This window comes from Coregonus clupeaformis, chromosome 20, assembly GCF_020615455.1.
Source record: "Coregonus clupeaformis isolate EN_2021a chromosome 20, ASM2061545v1, whole genome shotgun sequence".
Taxonomy (NCBI): Eukaryota; Metazoa; Chordata; class Actinopteri; order Salmoniformes; family Salmonidae; genus Coregonus; species Coregonus clupeaformis.
In genome coordinates this window covers 29,376,688-29,395,199 of record NC_059211.1, presented here as the reverse complement: position 1 = coordinate 29,395,199, position 18,512 = coordinate 29,376,688, and the positions used below count along the sequence as shown (strand labels likewise).

The 18,512-nt window shown below is 44.8% G+C and overlaps 1 protein-coding gene across 3 annotated transcripts in view; it reads left to right on the top strand.

Moving 5' to 3' along the window:
* The window catches only part of LOC121533836 (G-protein-signaling modulator 2-like), a 29,124-nt gene extending 10,844 nt beyond the window's left edge, over nucleotides 1-18,280 (top strand). Inside the window, exons 1-14 of one of the 3 annotated variants that reach the window (XM_041840118.2) lie at nucleotides 5,627-6,016; nucleotides 8,293-8,514; nucleotides 9,337-9,472; nucleotides 9,902-10,041; nucleotides 10,264-10,387; nucleotides 10,642-10,757; nucleotides 14,704-14,859; nucleotides 15,505-15,613; nucleotides 15,942-16,092; nucleotides 16,488-16,564; nucleotides 16,787-16,981; nucleotides 17,224-17,386; nucleotides 17,653-17,888; nucleotides 18,110-18,280. In XM_041840118.2, the coding sequence (XP_041696052.1) occupies nucleotides 5,868-6,016; nucleotides 8,293-8,514; nucleotides 9,337-9,472; nucleotides 9,902-10,041; nucleotides 10,264-10,387; nucleotides 10,642-10,757; nucleotides 14,704-14,859; nucleotides 15,505-15,613; nucleotides 15,942-16,092; nucleotides 16,488-16,564; nucleotides 16,787-16,981; nucleotides 17,224-17,386; nucleotides 17,653-17,888; nucleotides 18,110-18,280 (2,145 nt within the window). In that variant the 5' untranslated portion in view covers nucleotides 5,627-5,867. Of the gene's footprint in view, nucleotides 1-5,626; nucleotides 6,017-8,292; nucleotides 8,515-9,336; nucleotides 9,473-9,901; nucleotides 10,042-10,263; nucleotides 10,388-10,641; nucleotides 10,758-14,703; nucleotides 14,860-15,504; nucleotides 15,614-15,941; nucleotides 16,093-16,487; nucleotides 16,565-16,786; nucleotides 16,982-17,223; nucleotides 17,387-17,652; nucleotides 17,889-18,109 lie in introns of those variants that run through there. The other 2 variants (XM_041840121.1, XM_041840119.2) reach the window with 2 other exon arrangements.
* The last annotated feature ends 232 nt before the right edge of the window (nucleotides 18,281-18,512 follow it).

Below are 18,512 nucleotides of genomic sequence, written 5' to 3'. Positions count from 1 at the left end.
CCGTGTGAATGTGGTGTCGTTTCCTATGATGAGACATACAGTGGGGCAAAAAAAGTATTTAGTCAGCCACCAATTGTGCAAGTTCTCCCACTTAAAAAGATGAGAGAGGCCTGTAATTTTCATCATAGGTACACGTCAACTATGAAAGACAAAATGAGAAAGAAAAATCCAGAAAATCACATTATAGGATTTTTAATGAATTTATTTGCAAATTATGGTGGAAAATAAGTATTTGGTCAATAACAAAAGTTTTGTCAATACTTTGTTATATACCCTTTGTTGGCAATGACACAGGTCAAACGTTTTCTGTAAGTCTTCACAAGGTTTCACACACTGTTGCTGGTATTTTGGCCCATTCCTCCATGCAGATCTCCTCTAGAGCAGTGATGTTTTGGGGCTGTCGCTGGGCAACACAGACTTTCAACTCCCTCCAAAGATTTTCTATGGGGTTGAGATCTGGAGACTGGCTAGGCCACTCCAGGACCTTGAAATGCTTCTTACGAAGCCACTCCTTCGTTGCCCGGGCGGTGTGTTTGGGATCATTGTCATGCTGAAAGACCCAGCCACGTTTCATCTTCAATGCCCTTGCTGATGGAAGGAGGTTTTCACTCAAAATCTCACGATACATGGCCCCATTCATTCTTTCCTTTACACGGATCAGTCGTCCTGGTCCCTTTGCAGAAAAACAGCCCCCAAAGCATGATGTTTCCACCCCCATGCTTCACAGTAGGTATGGTGTTCTTTGGATGCAACTCAGCATTCTTTGTCCTCCAAACACGACGAGTTGAGTTTTTACCAAAAAGTTATATTTTGGTTTCATCTGACCATATGACATTCTCCCAATCCTCTTCTGGATCATCCAAATGCACTCTAGCAAACTTCAGACGGGCCTGGACATGTACTGGCTTAAGCAGGGGGACACGTCTTGCACTGCAGGATTTGAGTCCCTGGCGGCGTAGTGTGTTACTGATGGTAGGCTTTGTTACTTTGGTCCCAGCTCTCTGCAGGTCATTCACTAGGTCCCCCGTGTGGTTCTGGGATTTTTGCTCACCGTTCTTGTGATCAATTTGACCCCACGGGGTGAGATCTTGCGTGGAGCCCCAGATCGAGGGAGATTATCAGTGGTCTTGTATGTCTTCCATTTCCTAATAATTGCTCCCACAGTTGATTTCTTCAAACCAAGCTGCTTACCTATTGCAGATTCAGTCTTCCCAGCCTGGTGCAGGTCTACAATTTTGTTTCTGGTGTCCTTTGACAGCTCTTTGGTCTTGGCCATAGTGGAGTTTGGAGTGTGACTGTTTGAGGTTGTGGACAGGTGTCTTTTATACTGATAACAAGTTCAAACAAGTGCCATTAATACAGGTAACGAGTGGAGGACAGAGGAGCCTCTTAAAGAAGAAGTTACAGGTCTGTGAGAGCCAGAAATCTTGCTTGTTTGTAGGTGACCAAATACTTATTTTCCACCATAATTTGCAAATAAATTCATTAAAAATCCTACAATGTGATTTTCTGGATTTTTTTTTCTCAATTTGTCTGTCATAGTTGACGTGTACCTATGATGAAAATTACAGGCCTCTCTCATCTTTTTAAGTGGGAGAACTTGCACAATTGGTTTCTGACTAAATACTTTTTTTCCCCACTGTACAAATGATTTTCAGCCTACATTTCGTTTCAGGGCAGGTTTTTATTTTAATGTTACCACCCACCAGCATGTCATTGTTTATTAATCCGAAACCGCTGCAAAATTATTCCTCTTCGCGACTGAGATGAGCCAAACAGGCTTGTGTCCACTTGGCTGCCTGAGCCATGGAGCTAATTAAAAATAGGGGGGGGCCAAATGTATGTTTTTGCACCTCCACATTTTTTCCCCCCAGAAAATTATCATAATCCATTGGATAAGGTCCCGTGTAGCTCAGTTGGTAGCGCATGAGGGTTGTGGGTTCGATTCCCATGGGGGGCCAGTATGAAAAAAACAAAACATGTATGAACTTACTAACTGTAAGTCGTTCTGGATAAGTGTGTCTGCTAAATGACTTAAATGTAAAATAATTTGTAAATGTTCACTTATTTAGCTAGTCTGTATTCAAAATGTTTCCTAAATCACTGTTTATGACAAATCCAGCTCCAGAAGCAGCCATAGAGCCAGCTGGCTAATCTTTTGAATACAGTGTAGTTAAAAAAGCAACAACAGATAACATTAGCTAGCTAGATAGATAGATAAGGTTAGCATGCTAGCTACACTGACAGCTGTCAGTTCCCTATTTGTTGATGTTTATCAACTCCACATGGAAATTCACACACCCAATTCGTGAATATGTATAAGTAGCCTTCGTCATTCTTCAGAGGTGGAACGTAAACGTGCATTCTTCTCAAGGACAGGAAATCACGTCGAAATAGTGGCGGTAACTTCCGTTTAAGACTTTCTCTAGTAGATGTTTTTTAAGACCCCTTTTCCATCTGTGTGACCAGAAATCAAAGCCTTTGCTTTTTCCAAATTTATAGGATGGAAAATGGTTGAAAAACATATCTATGCCTTCATTTCCCCAAAATGTAGACTCTTAGCTTTCATTTGACACCATTTTATATGCTCCTATGAACTTCACATGTTGGTGCTCATGGGTCCTTTTACATGGAAATGACCCTCACCGTTGATATGTCCAGCTGATGCAGCTTCTGGCTACTGTACCTGTGTCAGTGGGTCAGTGTTGCTATGGTGCTGCACATGGAGAATAAGGCCTTGCGCTCACCCAGCATCTCCAGTTTCCCTCTAATGGAACAGAGATGGGGAGACCGAGGGGGAGAGAGAGGGTGATTGAGAGATGGAGAGTGGAGCAGGTGAAATGAGAGAGGGGGAGCTTACTTTACCTGTGTGAGGTCTTTGCTGTTGTTGTTCCCTTGTAGAGTGTTTGTGTGGAGTATTTGTGTCACTGTGCCTCTTGCCCTCTGGCACTCACACAGCAGTGGCTGCCTGACTTCCTTTTGAATTGGTTTGCATCTGGTTTAGTTTTATTTGAGCAACTGAATTGTATTTCTCCTAAATGGTTGGTTGGTATCCCTCCACCATGCTCTCCAGCTCTCTTTTTCCCCGCCTGGTTTTAATGTGGATTACATAAGGACTTCTCTGCTTGCTATGCACCCAAATGGACACCAGTGTTTCTCTGCTAAGTGCGCAGGACAAGCAGCAAGCTGTTCATGCCCGCCACAGGTATGTGTGTTCTCTCCTCTCGTTTTGGGCATGTAACTATGCTGCCCTTTTTGGAATGTGAAGACTTGCTGCTCAGTGCTCATCAGTTGAAGGGATCTGCAAGCAGAAATATTATACGAAATTATACCATAGTCTAATTCAGGAAAAAACTATTTTCCCAGGGCAGTAGGGAAGGAGTAAAAGAAAAATCACATCTGGCGTATTATCGGAAATTGATTGTGTTTATTTGTTCACTGTATTTTGGTTAATTCAGTGTATTGGTTAGTTCAGTCTGTGTTCCCTGTGGTGACAATGACTGGGGTATTCTCAGTCTCAGTAAATCTACCCCCCCCCAGTGGGAGGCCAGTGATATGGAGTTGAGAGGCCTGTTGGAGTAGGCTAAAGAGGCCTGGGTTGTAAGCAGTGTCTCGTTCCTGTCAATATTAAATAGCAGAATGAAACATTAATGAGAACCCTCAAGCGATTGACTTGCTTTCAAATGTCTATACAGTTTGGCCTCTGTCCTCCACAGTGCATACTGTGTGAACCCAACCACACACTGGTGGGAACTCTCCATTTTGGAGCGTGTCTCTGAACTGAAGAACATTTCAAAACATGTACAATTGTCATTTCACAGACCGGTTTTACTGGAATATAGGCCTAGTCTGAGAACATAATTTACCCTGACAGTCGAATACATTGACATGTTCATAAACAGCCTTTGATTAGGTTTTTGGCAGAAAGCCATAGGATTGAATCCAATCCAGGGAATTGTATGTTTAAACTCCCATTTCATATAGATTACATAGCAACATCTCTCTTGCTTGTAAAAATAGCCCGCCCCATTTCCTGGGAGGTAAGATCCTGGTCAACAGACAAATAATCTCATGTCATTGCCATGTCCCTGACCGAAACCTTAATTCGATATAGCCTAAACCAGAGGCTTGACCTAACCGGTGCCTCCTCAACATTTGATCTGGTCAGATGGCCCGTACCTAGACGTAAAATCTGGTCAGTTGGGGTTATAGAGCTTTGATGCCAATCTGTCCTTGTGAAAGCTAATTGGTGGACATAGTGGTTGACCATAGCATACACCCAAGCCAAGGGCACCTTGGGCCAGGACAGTCATTAATGAGTCAATGCACTAAATACACACAAGTGGATTTCTACAGATTGGCTTTATTTACCTGACTGAAGGATAAGGAGAGGGCTACCACAGTGCATTGTGGGGAATGGAGTTTTGACCCTGTTCCTGTTTGATGGGCTGCTGTAGTATCTGACTTCATGATATCTGTGACTTAAGCCTTGTTCACACTGCAGGCCTTAATACTCAAATCAGTTTTGTTTTTCAAATCTGTTTTGGACTACTGACTGTCCAAACAGCAAGTTACAAGTGACCAAATCGGATTTGTGTGTGTGTTCAGACAGCAGTATTTTGCGGACAAGGCTACGCTAGTTGTCATAGTAATGACGGGCGTGTATGCAGTGGTGTAGACTGATTGGTGGTGCTTGTGCTTCCTATCACTCAGAAGTTATGTAGAAAGCTAAGGTGACAACAATGCCTGCTATGGACATTTCCCAGTTGCTTTGAATGTTCAAAAGCATAGGGTAAGAACACTTTTAAACCCTCAAAAAATAAGATGATCCAACTTTCAAAATGAGTCCTTTTTGCCTAGCCACAGAAGTCAACTAGCTAGCTGTTTAGGTTTCTCGCACATTCACTAATTTGTTTGTAAACAATTAACAAGCTAATTAGCTACCACCTGTTCTTGTCAAACAGTCAAAAGAGTAGCTAGCAAGCAACAAGATATGCCAAATAACAGTCTAAAAACCACTTGAGGGCAAATAAATCCGATTTTGACCGTTCAGACACAAGTCACATGGCCAGGAATCAGATTTGTATCTGACTTCAAACCACCTACAAAGGTGGTTTGAAATGTGGCTTGAAATATCCGATTCCATGTGCTTTTTGACTGTTCAGACTGCAGAAAAAATAACAGACTTGAATCGGATATGCAAATAAATAGGATTTGAGTCACTTCAAACTGCCAATGTGAACACTGCTAAAGAGTCTGACCTTTCTGCAAAGCTCATGTCGGGGGCCACTGAATCTCATGTATGGGTTCACTGCATGTCATCTCCACTCTGTTTCAAGTCAATAACATCTTTCAAGTGTCCAGTATTATGGCTAACTGCTTTATTGTAACACCAGTAAAACACTGAGACAATGACAACTCTAAGGAGTGAGTTGGACAGAGTGATCATCCCCGGAGCCACTTAGTAGCCCCTGTAATTACCTCTGAACATGCTGGCTAATGAGATGTGACACACACCAGCCGGTGGCCCAGATGAGGAGGGAGACTGAACCAGAAATGCAGCCGTCGGCTAAGCCCAGCTTACTGTAGTCACTACAACTCCTGAACCCATTACTGTACGTGAAATTCTAACGTTACCCGGAGACTGAAGCCCTGACTGAACTGTCAACAAAAGATTTGATGCTCTGGACGTCCAACTGGGAGGGGTCAGAAGTCTCTGGACAGAAGGCAGTTGTAGCCCAAAGTTGTGCTGTTACGGCAGGTCAGAGAGACTGTTTTAGAGACCGTGTCATTGCCGGAGAGTCTTACTAGGGAGAGGAGTTTTTTTTGGCTGTGTCTGGGCTGGCTAACGGGTCACCGTCGTCGGTATGTGTCTGCACGCCAAAGGACAGCAGCTGAGTTGTCTCGCCCTGAAGGAGCCGGTCTCGATCATAGCCAGTGACAGAGTGATCAAGAAGCTTGAAATGTCCATCCTGTCAAGGGTCCGAGAGTGGGTGAGGATAACAAGAGGCAGCAGGTACAGTACTGTATGTTGGTTACAGGTGCAGCACTGAGGTCTCTTGAAGACTGCTCTTCACTGGCCCAAAAGTCAGGCATTATATTCTAATAACTCTAATCATGGTAACGATTTGTCTTGAGATGGACATTGGTTTGTGGCTGTTCAATATTCACTGAAGTTTGAATCAGATGCTGGGAAGTGTTTGATTGGTGTGAGGAGAGCAGGTGGTTATTGTATTTCAGGTATTGGATTGAGTTGACAATGTTCTTACCACTCCAGACCATTTGCATACAGCATACTGTATGTAATATGCTGTGCCATATGGAGGTGGGAGTCATGCTTGGACTAAGCCATGATGTAGGTAAATAATGATGTGATGTCATAATAATCCCATAGTTTCCACCTCCTCAGCACTATATTCTCCTGGTAGGTAATCTCGTCCCCAGGCTAATAGCCCAAGAATCTGGTGAATGACTTTACTCTCCTGGAGAGAGCATATGGAAATGCCTGTTATTGTTTTTCTGTCTCTATCTGTAAAGGCATGAAAGGAAGCCTTTCCTTTTAAGAAAGCAACAGAACTTCCTGGAGGAGTAACCAACCAGAACTGTTTTTGAAGCCAGTGGTGGCAGGGTGTGGACTGTGGAGTTCTACAGTATAGATACAGATCCTAACCACAAACACATATGGGTGTGCTGTGGAGCCGAACTGCATTGGTGGAGAGAAGTTTGGTTCTGTATACCAACATGACAAGGTATTTCTACAGTCCATGTCATTGGTCTGGTGTAGGGCTGTGATGGTCATGGAATTTTGGATGACAGTAATTGGCCAGCCAAATGACCACTTCACCGTAATAACTGTTTGAATAACAAAACATTAAAAATAATGTTTTTCTTTTTTGATTACACATTTTCTCCTCTCATCTGGTCCTGACTGCATGTGCTGCCATAGAAATAGAATGAATAGAACAGGCATCCCCATTCATGTCAATGATGGCATAATGGGTGGACTGCTGTAAAATGTGTAAAATATGTGCTGTGATTTGTTGATTCAATTGAACTGACATTACAAACAATACATTCTATTGCATGAGCCACATCAGTAACATAATTTGAATTAATATTCTACATTAACATGGAAATTATTGCATCACAATCCCAGACAGCCATTGCGAGTGTACCCATGAGTTTACCAGTCAAATTGCCAGGGTTAGAGGTTCCAAGCCCTTTCTTTTGATTCTATTTATATGTGTGCTGCTGCATTGTGGGGTGCATTGCCTAGGCAACCGAAGACCCATTTGCTTGTTCCTGCAAGGCGCAACAAAGCAAAGATGGTTTAGTATGAAGACTTTTTGAAACTGCTTCTCCAATGGAAATCCCTGATCACACCTGTAGGTGATGTCATGGCGACGTTGGCTAGCTAAGCTTGTGCGCAGAAACAAGTAATTGGGTCTAACGGTTGCCTAGGCATGTGCATGCCGTCAAATGAAAGGCACTCCTTCGATAAAGTTGTCTTTGGCTAAAATGAAAACGTGTCAGTTTGTCACTTTCATAAGGTTGGAGTAATAACATGTTTAGCTACTTAAGACATTGGCTAGAATCTAGGTTGTGCGTTTAGAAATCGAGAAAATTAACAACTAAGGAAGAATGTTTCACTTCTCTCATTGACGTCCCAAACCCTGGTCTGGTCTGCCAAGTCTGCTTCGCAAGAGTCCCCGGAAGTATCACGATGTTGGGCCGCTGGGTTTAGAAACTCAGTGAACAAAGTTTCATCACATTTTTAAGAGTCCATGTTATGGTTTTAGGCTGGGTTTCTGTATAGCACTTTGTGACATCTGCTGATGGAAAAAGGGCTTTATAAATACATTTGATTGATTGATTGATGGCCGAAACTGACTCAACCGCACAAAGGCCCAGCAGTTTTTTTTATGGCTATGACTGTTCTTTTTTTTTCATGATTGTCTTCATCCATAAACGGTAATTGTGCCAGCCATGAGCTTGAGTGCCAGTCTGTTTGTGCTATCATGCCAACTCTTGTCATGCCATGTTTGGCTTGACAATGACCGCAGTTGTCATGAGCGCAAACAGATCTGACTGGGGCAGTACTCTGACCATAACTGATCCTTTTGCTATTTTCTATCTTATCTTATGTGTATAGTTGTTGTGATGTGGTGGCTGTTGTTGTTGGCTTTTAATGTTTTACCCTGACTTTCCTCCAAAATCAGTTTCTGTTCCTAGACAGTCTGATCACGCACACACACACAGACAATGGGCTATAAAGTGTTCTTCTCCTTCTAGGATGGAGACATCTTGTCTGGAGTTGGCCCTGGAGGGGGAGAGGCAGTGTAAGGTGGGGGATTACCGTGCCGGGGTCTCCTTCTTTGAGTCGGCGATCCAGGTTGGCACAGAGGACCTCCAGATACTCAGCGCCATCTACAGCCAGCTGGGCAACGCCTACTTCCATCTGCGGGAGTACAGCAAGGCTCTAGAATACCACCGCCACGACCTCAACCTCACCAGGTACACAGCACCGCCACAACCTCCACCTCACCAGGTACACACACTTAGCAGGACCTCACACTGACCAGGTACACAGCAGCGCCATGACTTCTCAATACCACCACAACCTCACTCTCACCAGGTGCACAGCACCACATGACATCACAATACAGCTACAACCTCACTCTGACCAGGTGCACAGACCCACCATGACCTCACTCTAACCAGGTACACAGCACCGCCATGACTTCACTCTGACTAGGTACACAGCACCGCCATGACCTCACTCTGACCAGGTGCACAGACCCACCATGACCTCACTCTGACCAGGTACACAGAACCGCCATGACCTCACTCTAACCAGGTACACAGCACCGCCATGACTTCACTCTGACTAGGTACACAGCACCGCCATGACCTTTGGAACCTAAGGTCTGCCTTAAGCCACTGCCTTTATTCAAGTGAAGACGTCATAAGACTAGGCAAGTATGACAGCGAGAGGCTATGCTGCCCTTAGAAAACTGGTCCAAGGCGAGGTTTGTTAAGCTCTTAAAGGTAAACGTCGGGGAAAATGAGAGCTGGGAACTGGGGAAGTGACTGCTGATCTGGAATCAGTTGGTTGGTTTGGGCAGAAAGCAAGCAAAGCACCCAGGTCACAGTATCCCATGGGGATGAAAACAGTTACCACTTCAAATGGGAGCATTACTAGAGTAGAGGGACAAACGCTGATTTCAAGTAGAGCAGATTCAAATTAAAATGTTCTGGGTCAAGAGAGTGTCTGGCATGGCACTGTAAATCGTTGACATGTCTAAGATTCTGTGTGGGGATGTGATTTCTCTCCAGAACCTGTGGGGATGAACTTGGAGAAGCAAAAGCCAGTGGTAACCTTGGGAACACTTTGAAGGTTTTGGGACGGTTTGACGAAGCAGTGGTCTGTTGCCAAAGACACTATGACATTACCAGAGGGATGTACGATAAGGTGAGTACAAGTAATATACTGTGATTGTAATGAGTAGTAGTCATCAACCCTGGTCCTGGAGAGCTGAAAGGTGTGCTGATCTTGGTTCCAGCCCAACACTAAGACATCTGATTCAAACGTTCAACCAAAACATCAAGACCTTGGTTAACTGAGATTTCGTGCTAGACTGGAACGAAAGCGTGAATACCCTGGACTCTCCAGGACTAGGGCTGGTGACCACTGGTGGTGGCCATAACAGGCAGCTTGGTCTTCCACAGCTGAATAGTTGGGGAACTAGAATAACTGAGGAATAGTTATGTGCTGATGTTTAGAATAGTTTGATGTCCGACCCCTCTGTTTGTGTGCTGGGTAATGTATTTTAAGTGTATAATTACAACGTTGGTTGTATTGGTCTGTTCCTGTGCTGGTGGTGCCTGTGTGTGCATGTAGGTTGGGCAGGCCCGAGCGCTGTATAATTTCGGCAACGTTTACCATGCCAAGGGGAAAAGCATCTGCTGGACTGGAGCGGAGCCAGGAGAAATCCCTGAGGAGGCCAAGGTCGCTCTGAACAAAGCCACCGAGTATTACGAGTGAGTTAAACAGTTGGATTCTAAAGTGGAATCTGCTATTTAAAATGTGTCAATAAATAAATGTGACTTTTGTTAGTGTGTTACCTTTTTAATTATTTCTATGATAGTCTGTTGAAAAATAAGTCAGACATTTTACATTAAATGACAGTCTGTGATTAAATTGACTTTGGTAAATATGTTACCTTTTTATATATATTTTTTGTGTGTTTCTGTTTACCATAGATTCAACCTTTCCATTGTGAAGGACTTGGGGGATCGACCAGCACAGGGGCGGACCTATGGTAACCTAGGTAACACACACTATCTGCTCGGAAACTTCCAGCGAGCTGTGGTGGCCCATGGACAGGTACATACCCTAACTTAGTGGCATCATAGAACCTGACTTGCATCCATAAACAGTCAAGGTTATAGATTATATAGGATGCGTCCCAAATGGCACCCTATTTCCACTATATAGGGAATAGGGTGCCATTTGGGACGAAGGGATAGACATCCCTGTGTAAATAATGTTGTATGGCATGATCTCTCTCCCTTATTATGTAGAGTGATTGAGAACCTGTAACCAATGACCAATCTGCTTCTTTCTTTAACTTGTTGTAGCGTCTCCTCATCGCTAAGGAGTTTGGGGACAAGGCGGCTGAGAGGAGGGCCTACTGTAACCTAGGCAATGCATACATCTTCCTGGGCCAGTTTGAAGAGGCGGCTGAACATTACAAGTGAGTAGTAGATTACTAGACTCACTTCCTTAGACCAACCATCAGAGGCCCAGTGCTTTTTCAGACACGCCTGTCTCGTACTCTCTAGTTGGTCCACATTTGTTTGACAGATGTTAGCTAACTTTGGTGCAACTTTGGTGGAACGCATCACTCCTTACTTCTGAGATGTTTGTTTTTGTTGTACATTGTCCCTGTCCAAATTAACTTGATAAACTTCATGAATAAACATGAGTGAGGGCAGGCAGTGAGAAGAGAAGGAGTTTTAAAGTGAGGTGAAAATGATAAGGGAATATTGTGTTTTTGGCTGTCTCTGCCCACAGCCGCCTATAAATTAGGAACAAGCAAGACCGTTTTTGGTGGTGACCCCTTCTTTTATTTTTTATTTTTTAGGGGGTAGATCAGCTTTAATATTGCAGATAGATTGTAACGTCCATCAATGTGTCTGTCTGCATCACTTCCAATCCCCCATATATTTATTTTGCATAGATATACATACCTACATACATACATACAAAAAGTTTTGAGAATGACACAAGTATTGGTCTTCACAAAGTTCGCTGCTTCAGTGTTATGAGATATTTTTGTCAGATGTTACTATGGTATAGTGAAGTATAATTACAAGCATTCCATGAAGTTCATGCAAAGAGTCAATATTTGCAGTGTTGACCCTTCTTTTTCAAGACCTCTGCAATCCGCCCTGGCATGCTGTCAATTAACTTCTGGGCCACATCCTGACTGATGGCAGCCCATTCCTGCATAATCAATGCTTGGAGCTCTTGTCCTTCTAGACCTGTCTGCTGCCTTTGATACTGTGAACCATCAGATCCTCCTCTCCACCCTCTCCGAGCTGGGCATCTCCGGCGCGGCTCACTCCTGGATTGCGTCCTACCTGACCGGTCGCTCCTACCAAGTGGCGTGGCGAGAAGCTGTCTCCGCACCACGTGCTCTCACCACTGGTGTCCCCCAGGGCTCAGTTCTAGGCCCTCTCCTTTTCTCCCCTATACACCAAGTCACTTGGCTCTGTCATATCCTCACATGGCCTCTCCTATCATTGCTACGCTGACGATAAACAACTAATCTTCTCCTTTCCCCCTTCTGATAACCAGGTGGCGAATCGCATCTCTGCATGTCTGGCAGACATATCAGTATGGATGACGGATCACCACCTCAAGCTGAACCCTGGCAAGACGGAGCTGCTCTTCCTCCCGGGGAAGGACTGCCCGTTCCATGATCTCGCCATCACGGTTGACAACTCCGTTGTGTCCTCCTCCCAGAGTGCGAAGAGCCTTGGCGTGACCCTGGACAACACCCTGTCGTTCTCCGCTAACATCAAGGCGGTGACCCGATCCTGCAGGTTCATGCTCTACAACATTCGGAGAGTACGACCCTGCCTTACACAGGAAGCGGCACAGGTCCTAATCCAGGCACTTGTCATCTCCCGTCTGGATTACTGCAACTCGCTGTTGGCTGGGCTCCCTGCCTGTGCCATTAAACCCCTACAACTCATCCAGAATGCCGCAGCCCGTCTGGTGTTCAACCTTCCCAAGTTCTCTCACGTCACCCCCCCTCCTCCGCACACTCCACTGGCTTCCAGTTGAAGCTCACATCCGTTACAAGACCATGGTGCTTGCCTATGGAGCAGTGAGGGGAATGGCACCCCCGTACCTTCAGGCTCTGATCAGTCCCTACACCCAAACGAGGGCATTGCGTTCATCCACCTCTGGCCTGCTGGCTCCCCTTCCTCTGCGGAAGCATAGTTCCCGCTCAGCCCAGTCAAAACTGTTCGCTGCTCTGGCACCCCAATGGTGGAACAAGCTCCCTCACGACGCCAGGAAAGCGGAGTCACTCACCACCTTCCGGAGACATTTGAAACCCCACCTCTTTAAGGAATACCTGGGATAGGATAAAGTAATCCTTCTAAAAAAAAAAAAAAATTTGGAAAGTGGTTATCCCACTAGCTATAGGGTGAATGCACCAATTTGTAAGTCGCTCTGGATAAGAGCGTCTGCTAAATGACGTAAATGTGCCCTTGAGCAAGGCACTTAACCCTAATTGCTCCTGTAAGTCGCTCTGGATAAGAGCGTCTGCTAAATGACTAAAATGTAAATGTAAATGGAGTTTGTCAGAATTTGTGGGTTTTTGTTTGTCTACCCGCCGCTTGAGGATCGACCACAAGTTTTCAATGGGATTAAGGTCTGGGGAGTTTCCTGGCCATGGACCCAAAATGTCGATGTTTTGTTCCCCGAGCCACTCAGTTATCACTTTTGCCTTATGGCAAGGTGCTCCATCATGCTGGAAAAGGAATTGGTCGTCACCAAACTGTTCTTGGATGGTTGGGAGAAGTTGCTCTCTGAGGATATGTTGGTACCATTCTTTATTCATGGCTATGTTCTTAGGCAAAATTGTGAGTGAGCCCACTCCCTTGGCTGAGAAGCAACCCCACACATGAATGGTCTCAGGATGTTTTACTTTTGGCGTGACACAGGACTGATGGTAGCGCTCACCTTGTCTTCTCCGGACAAGGTGTTTTCCGGATGCCCTAAACAATCGGAAAGGGGATTCATCAGAGAAAATGACTTTACCCCAGTCCTCAGCAGTCCAATCCCTGTACCTTTTGTAGAATATCAGTCTGTCCCTGATGTTTTTCCTGGAGAGAGGTGGCTTCTTTGCTGCCCTTCTTGACACCAGGCCATCCCCCAAAAGTCTTCGCCTCACTGTGCGTGCAGATGCACTCACACATGCCTGCTGCCATTCCTGAGCAAGCTCTGCACTGGTGGTGCCCCGATCCCGCAGCTGAATCAACTTTAAGAGACGGTCCTGGTGCTTGCTGGACTTTCTTGGACACCCTGACACCTTCTTCACAACAATTGAACCTCTCTCCTTGAAGTTCTTTATGATCCGATAAATTGTTGATTTAGGTGCAATCTTACTAGCAGCAATATCCTTACCTGTGAAGCCCTTTTTGTGCAAAGCAATGATGACGGCACATGTTTCCTTGCAGGTAACCATGGTTAACAGAGGAAGAACAATGATTTCAAGCACCACCCTCCTTTTAAAGCTTCCAGTCTGTTATTCTAACTCAATCAGCATGACAGAATGATCTCCAGCCTTGTCCTCGTCAACACTCACCTGTGTTAACGAGACAATCACTGACATGTTGGCAGCTGGTCCATTTGTGGCAGGGCTGAAATGCAGTGGAAATGTTTTTTGGGGATTAAGTTCATTTTCATGGCAAAGAGGGACTTTGCAATTAATTGCAATTCATCTGATTACTCTTCATGACATTCTGGAGTATATGCAAATTGCCATCATCAAAACTGAGGCAGCAGACTTTGCGAAAATTAGTATTTGTGTCATTCTCAAAACTTTTGACCACGACTGTACATATATATATCCTTTAAAAAAAAAAAAATTCCTTTCTTACTTTCCAACCCCACCACCCCTCCCCTAATTGGAGTAAACTAGTGAACAACAACGCTTAGGCCTCTACTTCCAGCTTATACATACTATATACATTTTATGGACACAGTCAATTTTACAATAGTTCTATTTTGTTTGTTTTTACTCCTGAACTTCTTCAACCCTCAACCTCTCCGATCATTTTCATGATGTCCATCCGGTTTGCATCTATATGCCATATCTTTCAAACTGTGCTCTTTCACAAAAGTTCTTAACCTATAACCTATATACTTATTATGGACACAGTATGTTTTACATTAGTTATTTTGTTGTTATTAGTTGTTATTAGTCCCAACCTTCAGCTCCATTCAACCCCTCCCATCTATCTCTTAATACCATCCATATTGGATTTCTATTTGCCATATATTTTCCAACTGTACTGTGATGTTTCACACAATTGTAAATTGAAAATAAACAGGGGTGACCCCTTCTTCCTCACCCTCTGACCCTTGACCTGTATGTGCCTCTGCCCTCACCCTCTACCCAGGAGGACTCTGCAGCTGGCCATGCTGCTGACGGACAAGGCTGTGGAGGCTCAGGCCTGTTATAGCCTGGGGAACACCTACACACTACAGCAGGACTACCAGAGAGCCATTGACTACCACCTCAAACACCTCATCATCGCACAGGAGCTCAAGGACAGGTACAGTATATATACAAAAGTATGTGGACACCCCTTCAAATTAGTGTATTCGGCTATTTCAGTGACACCTGTTGCTGACAGGTGTATAAAATCGAGCAAACAGCCATGCAATCTCTATAGACAAACATTGGCAGTAGAATGGCCTTACTGAAGAGCTCAGTGACTTTCAACGTGGCACCGTCATATGATGCCACCTTTCCAACAAGTCAGTTCGTCAAATTTCTGCCCTGCTAGAGATGCCCCGATCAACTGTAAGTGCTGTTATTGTGAAGTGGAAACGTCTAGGAGCAACTTCTCAGCCACGAAGTGGTAGGCCACACAAGCTCACAGCCCCCTCAGTTGCAACACTCACTACCGAGTTCCAAACTGCCTCTGGAAGCAACGTCAGCACAATAACTGTTCGTCGGGAGATTCATGAAATGGGTTTCCACGGCCGAGCAGCCGCACATAAGCCTAAAATCACCATGCCAAGCGTCGGCTGGAGTGATGTAAAGCTCGCCACATGTAGTGTACACACACACACACACACAGTTCATCATCTTTACCCTGGATGCACATGCATTGTTCAACATGCTCGAAGTGATCACAGTAGTGAAGTGTACTCTAAATTCATTGGGGATGTCCCTTCTCTCTGTGTTTGTGCAGGGTTGGGGAGGGCAGAGCGTGCTGGAGTTTAGGAAATGCCCACACAGCCTTGGGGAATCATCAGAAGGCCATTCACTTTGCTGAGAAGCATCTGGTGATATCCAAAGAGGTGCTTGTTTACTGCTACTGGGCAACTTTGTACTCTTCCCGATCTAATGCATGTTATCAGTACCTGTCATCTAGTCACAGCGCCTTCTGCTGGACATCTGAGGAACTACACGGAAATAACCTGCTCATTATTATCCAATAAGTCACAACTCTGCGATATCCCTATGGATAAAATGAATGAGGCAATCTCTTCGGAACCGATAGGAGGGTCGATGACAACAACACCTCAACTCTCTATATGGGCACATTCTTTCCTTGCTGTGTTTGATTTGTGTTCTTCTTATGTAGCTAGTTCTCCCTTTTCACTTCTCATCCTGTATCTGGTCCAGACTGGAGACAAAAATGGTGAGGCAACAGCCAGGATGAATATGGCAGACCTGAAGTTAGTGCTGGGTCTGGGCCAGAACCCAAGCTCAAGCCTCAACACCAACAACAGCTCTGTTCTGACTGAGAACCACAGGAAGCAGGATACCTTACCAGGTAAGTCCCTACAGGCCTACCTACCTGTAACATTATTATTATAAACTATATTTATTGATTTTAGTTTAAATAAAAATGGTCCTGTGTGGCATAGTTGGTAGAGCATGGTGCTTGCAACGTCGATCATGGGTTTGATTCCTGCTGGGGCCACCCATAAGAAAATGTATGCACGCACTACTGTAAGTCGCTGTGGATAAAAGCGTCTGTTAAATGTCATGTATTATTATTATTATTATTATTATTATTATAAATAACCATTATTCCATTTGTACTCATTATTCTGAACCCTACACAAATCTGTAGTTCAGAGTCAGTCCAGGTGCAAGCCTGGCAAAGTGACACAAATGACTGTAGATCCATATTGGAGAAATACCCACTTCTGATGTTTGTTTTAGGTGTGAAGTCAGAAGGAAGGAGGAACAGTATGGCGAACTTGGAGCCTATAGGACTGAGCCCTGAGAAAACTGTAGAAGTGGGTACAAAAATATGTACAGTACACATGCATATTAACACTCACATAGGCTTAGGATCAGAAATGTCTCATCAGTCATGTTACAATTGTATTGATTTATTTAAATGTCGTTTTTATTGATTGGTTATATAGCAGCAGTGACGTCTCAACTGAACTGCCTAGACACCACTTATCACCCCCTGTCCTCTGTGTTGTTTCATCTACTGTCTGCCATTACCACAGAACTGGGACGAAGACGTATTCAGGCCTCCTGACCCTAAATCCAGCATGGCCAATGCCTCCTCCAAGCTGTTCTCCATCAACCGGTTCAGAAGGAAGAAACACAAACACAGCTCTCCTACCAGAGACGGGGTCCTACAGGACACCAGCAACAAGCCCACAGCCCGAGAGATGGACACACAGGAGTCAGGAGTCAAGGTAGCTTTAACCATAGTGATAGGCCTATACATAGTGTTTTAATCATAGAAATATAAATAATAGAATTTGCCTGGCTATTATTTTAAATTCTATTCCTATGGCTTCACTAAAGTAGGTCCATATTGTGGTAGATCCAGTCTGTTGTTACATGCTCATCTTAGTGATAGTCTTTCTCATGTTGGTCGTGACTGAGTCTTTTCTGGTTGTTTTAATGGGAGTTTTGTTGATATTTTCTCCTGTAGATTGGAGGTTCTGACACTCTGGGTGACGATGGCTTCTTCGACCTCCTCAGTCGTTTCCAGGGCAGCAGAATGGACGACCAAAGGTGCTCCTTATTGGATGGCGAGAGCCGTCTCTCCGATCCCTTCTCTCCCTGTACTACCCCGCCCGTAGCCATGAGGAAATGTGAGTTACCCCCGCCTCCCTCTGCATGCCACACCCACCAATGTTGCACTTGGTGACCTAAGCGTCATCCTTGCCTATCCCTTATTCTCTTGTCTGGGGGTAGGAGCTCATGTATTGGTTATTTTACTCCTTGTGTTGGTCATAATAAATAAAACAGGTTTGGGAAAAAGGTTGCTTTGGAGAAGTGGATTTCAGGCTAAACTGAAACTACTCCTTCCTTTCATCACCCCTTCCTCACCTCCCTTTTCCTCTTCCACCTTTTCTAGCTACTTCCGCATGCGAGGCCAACCCGGAGCCTGGGCATTTCCTGGATCTGTGGGACAGCTCCCAGGGCAGTCAGCTGGACGAGCAGAGAGCCAGCGTGGGCAGCAGCCTCCCCGGTCTACGTCTCAGCACCTCCGATCAGCCCATCAGCCCCCACACCATGCTCAGTCACCTGATGACCAGTTTTGACCAGCCTCAGGCTGACGACATCTTCTTTGACATGCTGGTCAAGTGCCAGGTAATCAACACATAGCCTATTTTAGTTGGCTCACTGACAAAATGACTTGACTATTATTCAGACAAGTCAGCCTATATTTGCTTACATACAGAATTAGCACCTATTGTAAAGATGATGAATTGTAACTCATGTACCAAATTTATTGAAAAAGACTAGCAGAAAGATTACTAATACTGTTGATTTAAGATCACAATCAGGTCTGTCCCAATGTGCTTGTGTAGGGTTCAAGACTGAACGACCAGCGGTGTGCAGAAATTCCCCCTCCCTCCACTAGAGGTCCTACTGTCCCAGACGAGGACTTCTTTAGCCTTATCCTGCGCTCCCAGGCTAACCGGCTGGACGAGCAGCGGGTCCCACCACCACCACTAAGCTCCGACCCTGACCAGCTTTAGTCTATTTCTACCTATCCTCAGTCCAGGCTTGAGCTCATCTCAGCCCAGAAACCAGCACATTGATGAATTCCTATAACAAAGCCCTAATTGAAAATGGATCTACCCCCCCACATTACTCGAGAATTCATGGGGTCCTAATGTACAGACATCTTATCCGGGCAGAGATTTTACATAATTGTATTGATATGTTGATTGGGCTCCTTTCAGCCATTCTCTGTGTGAATGACCCAGA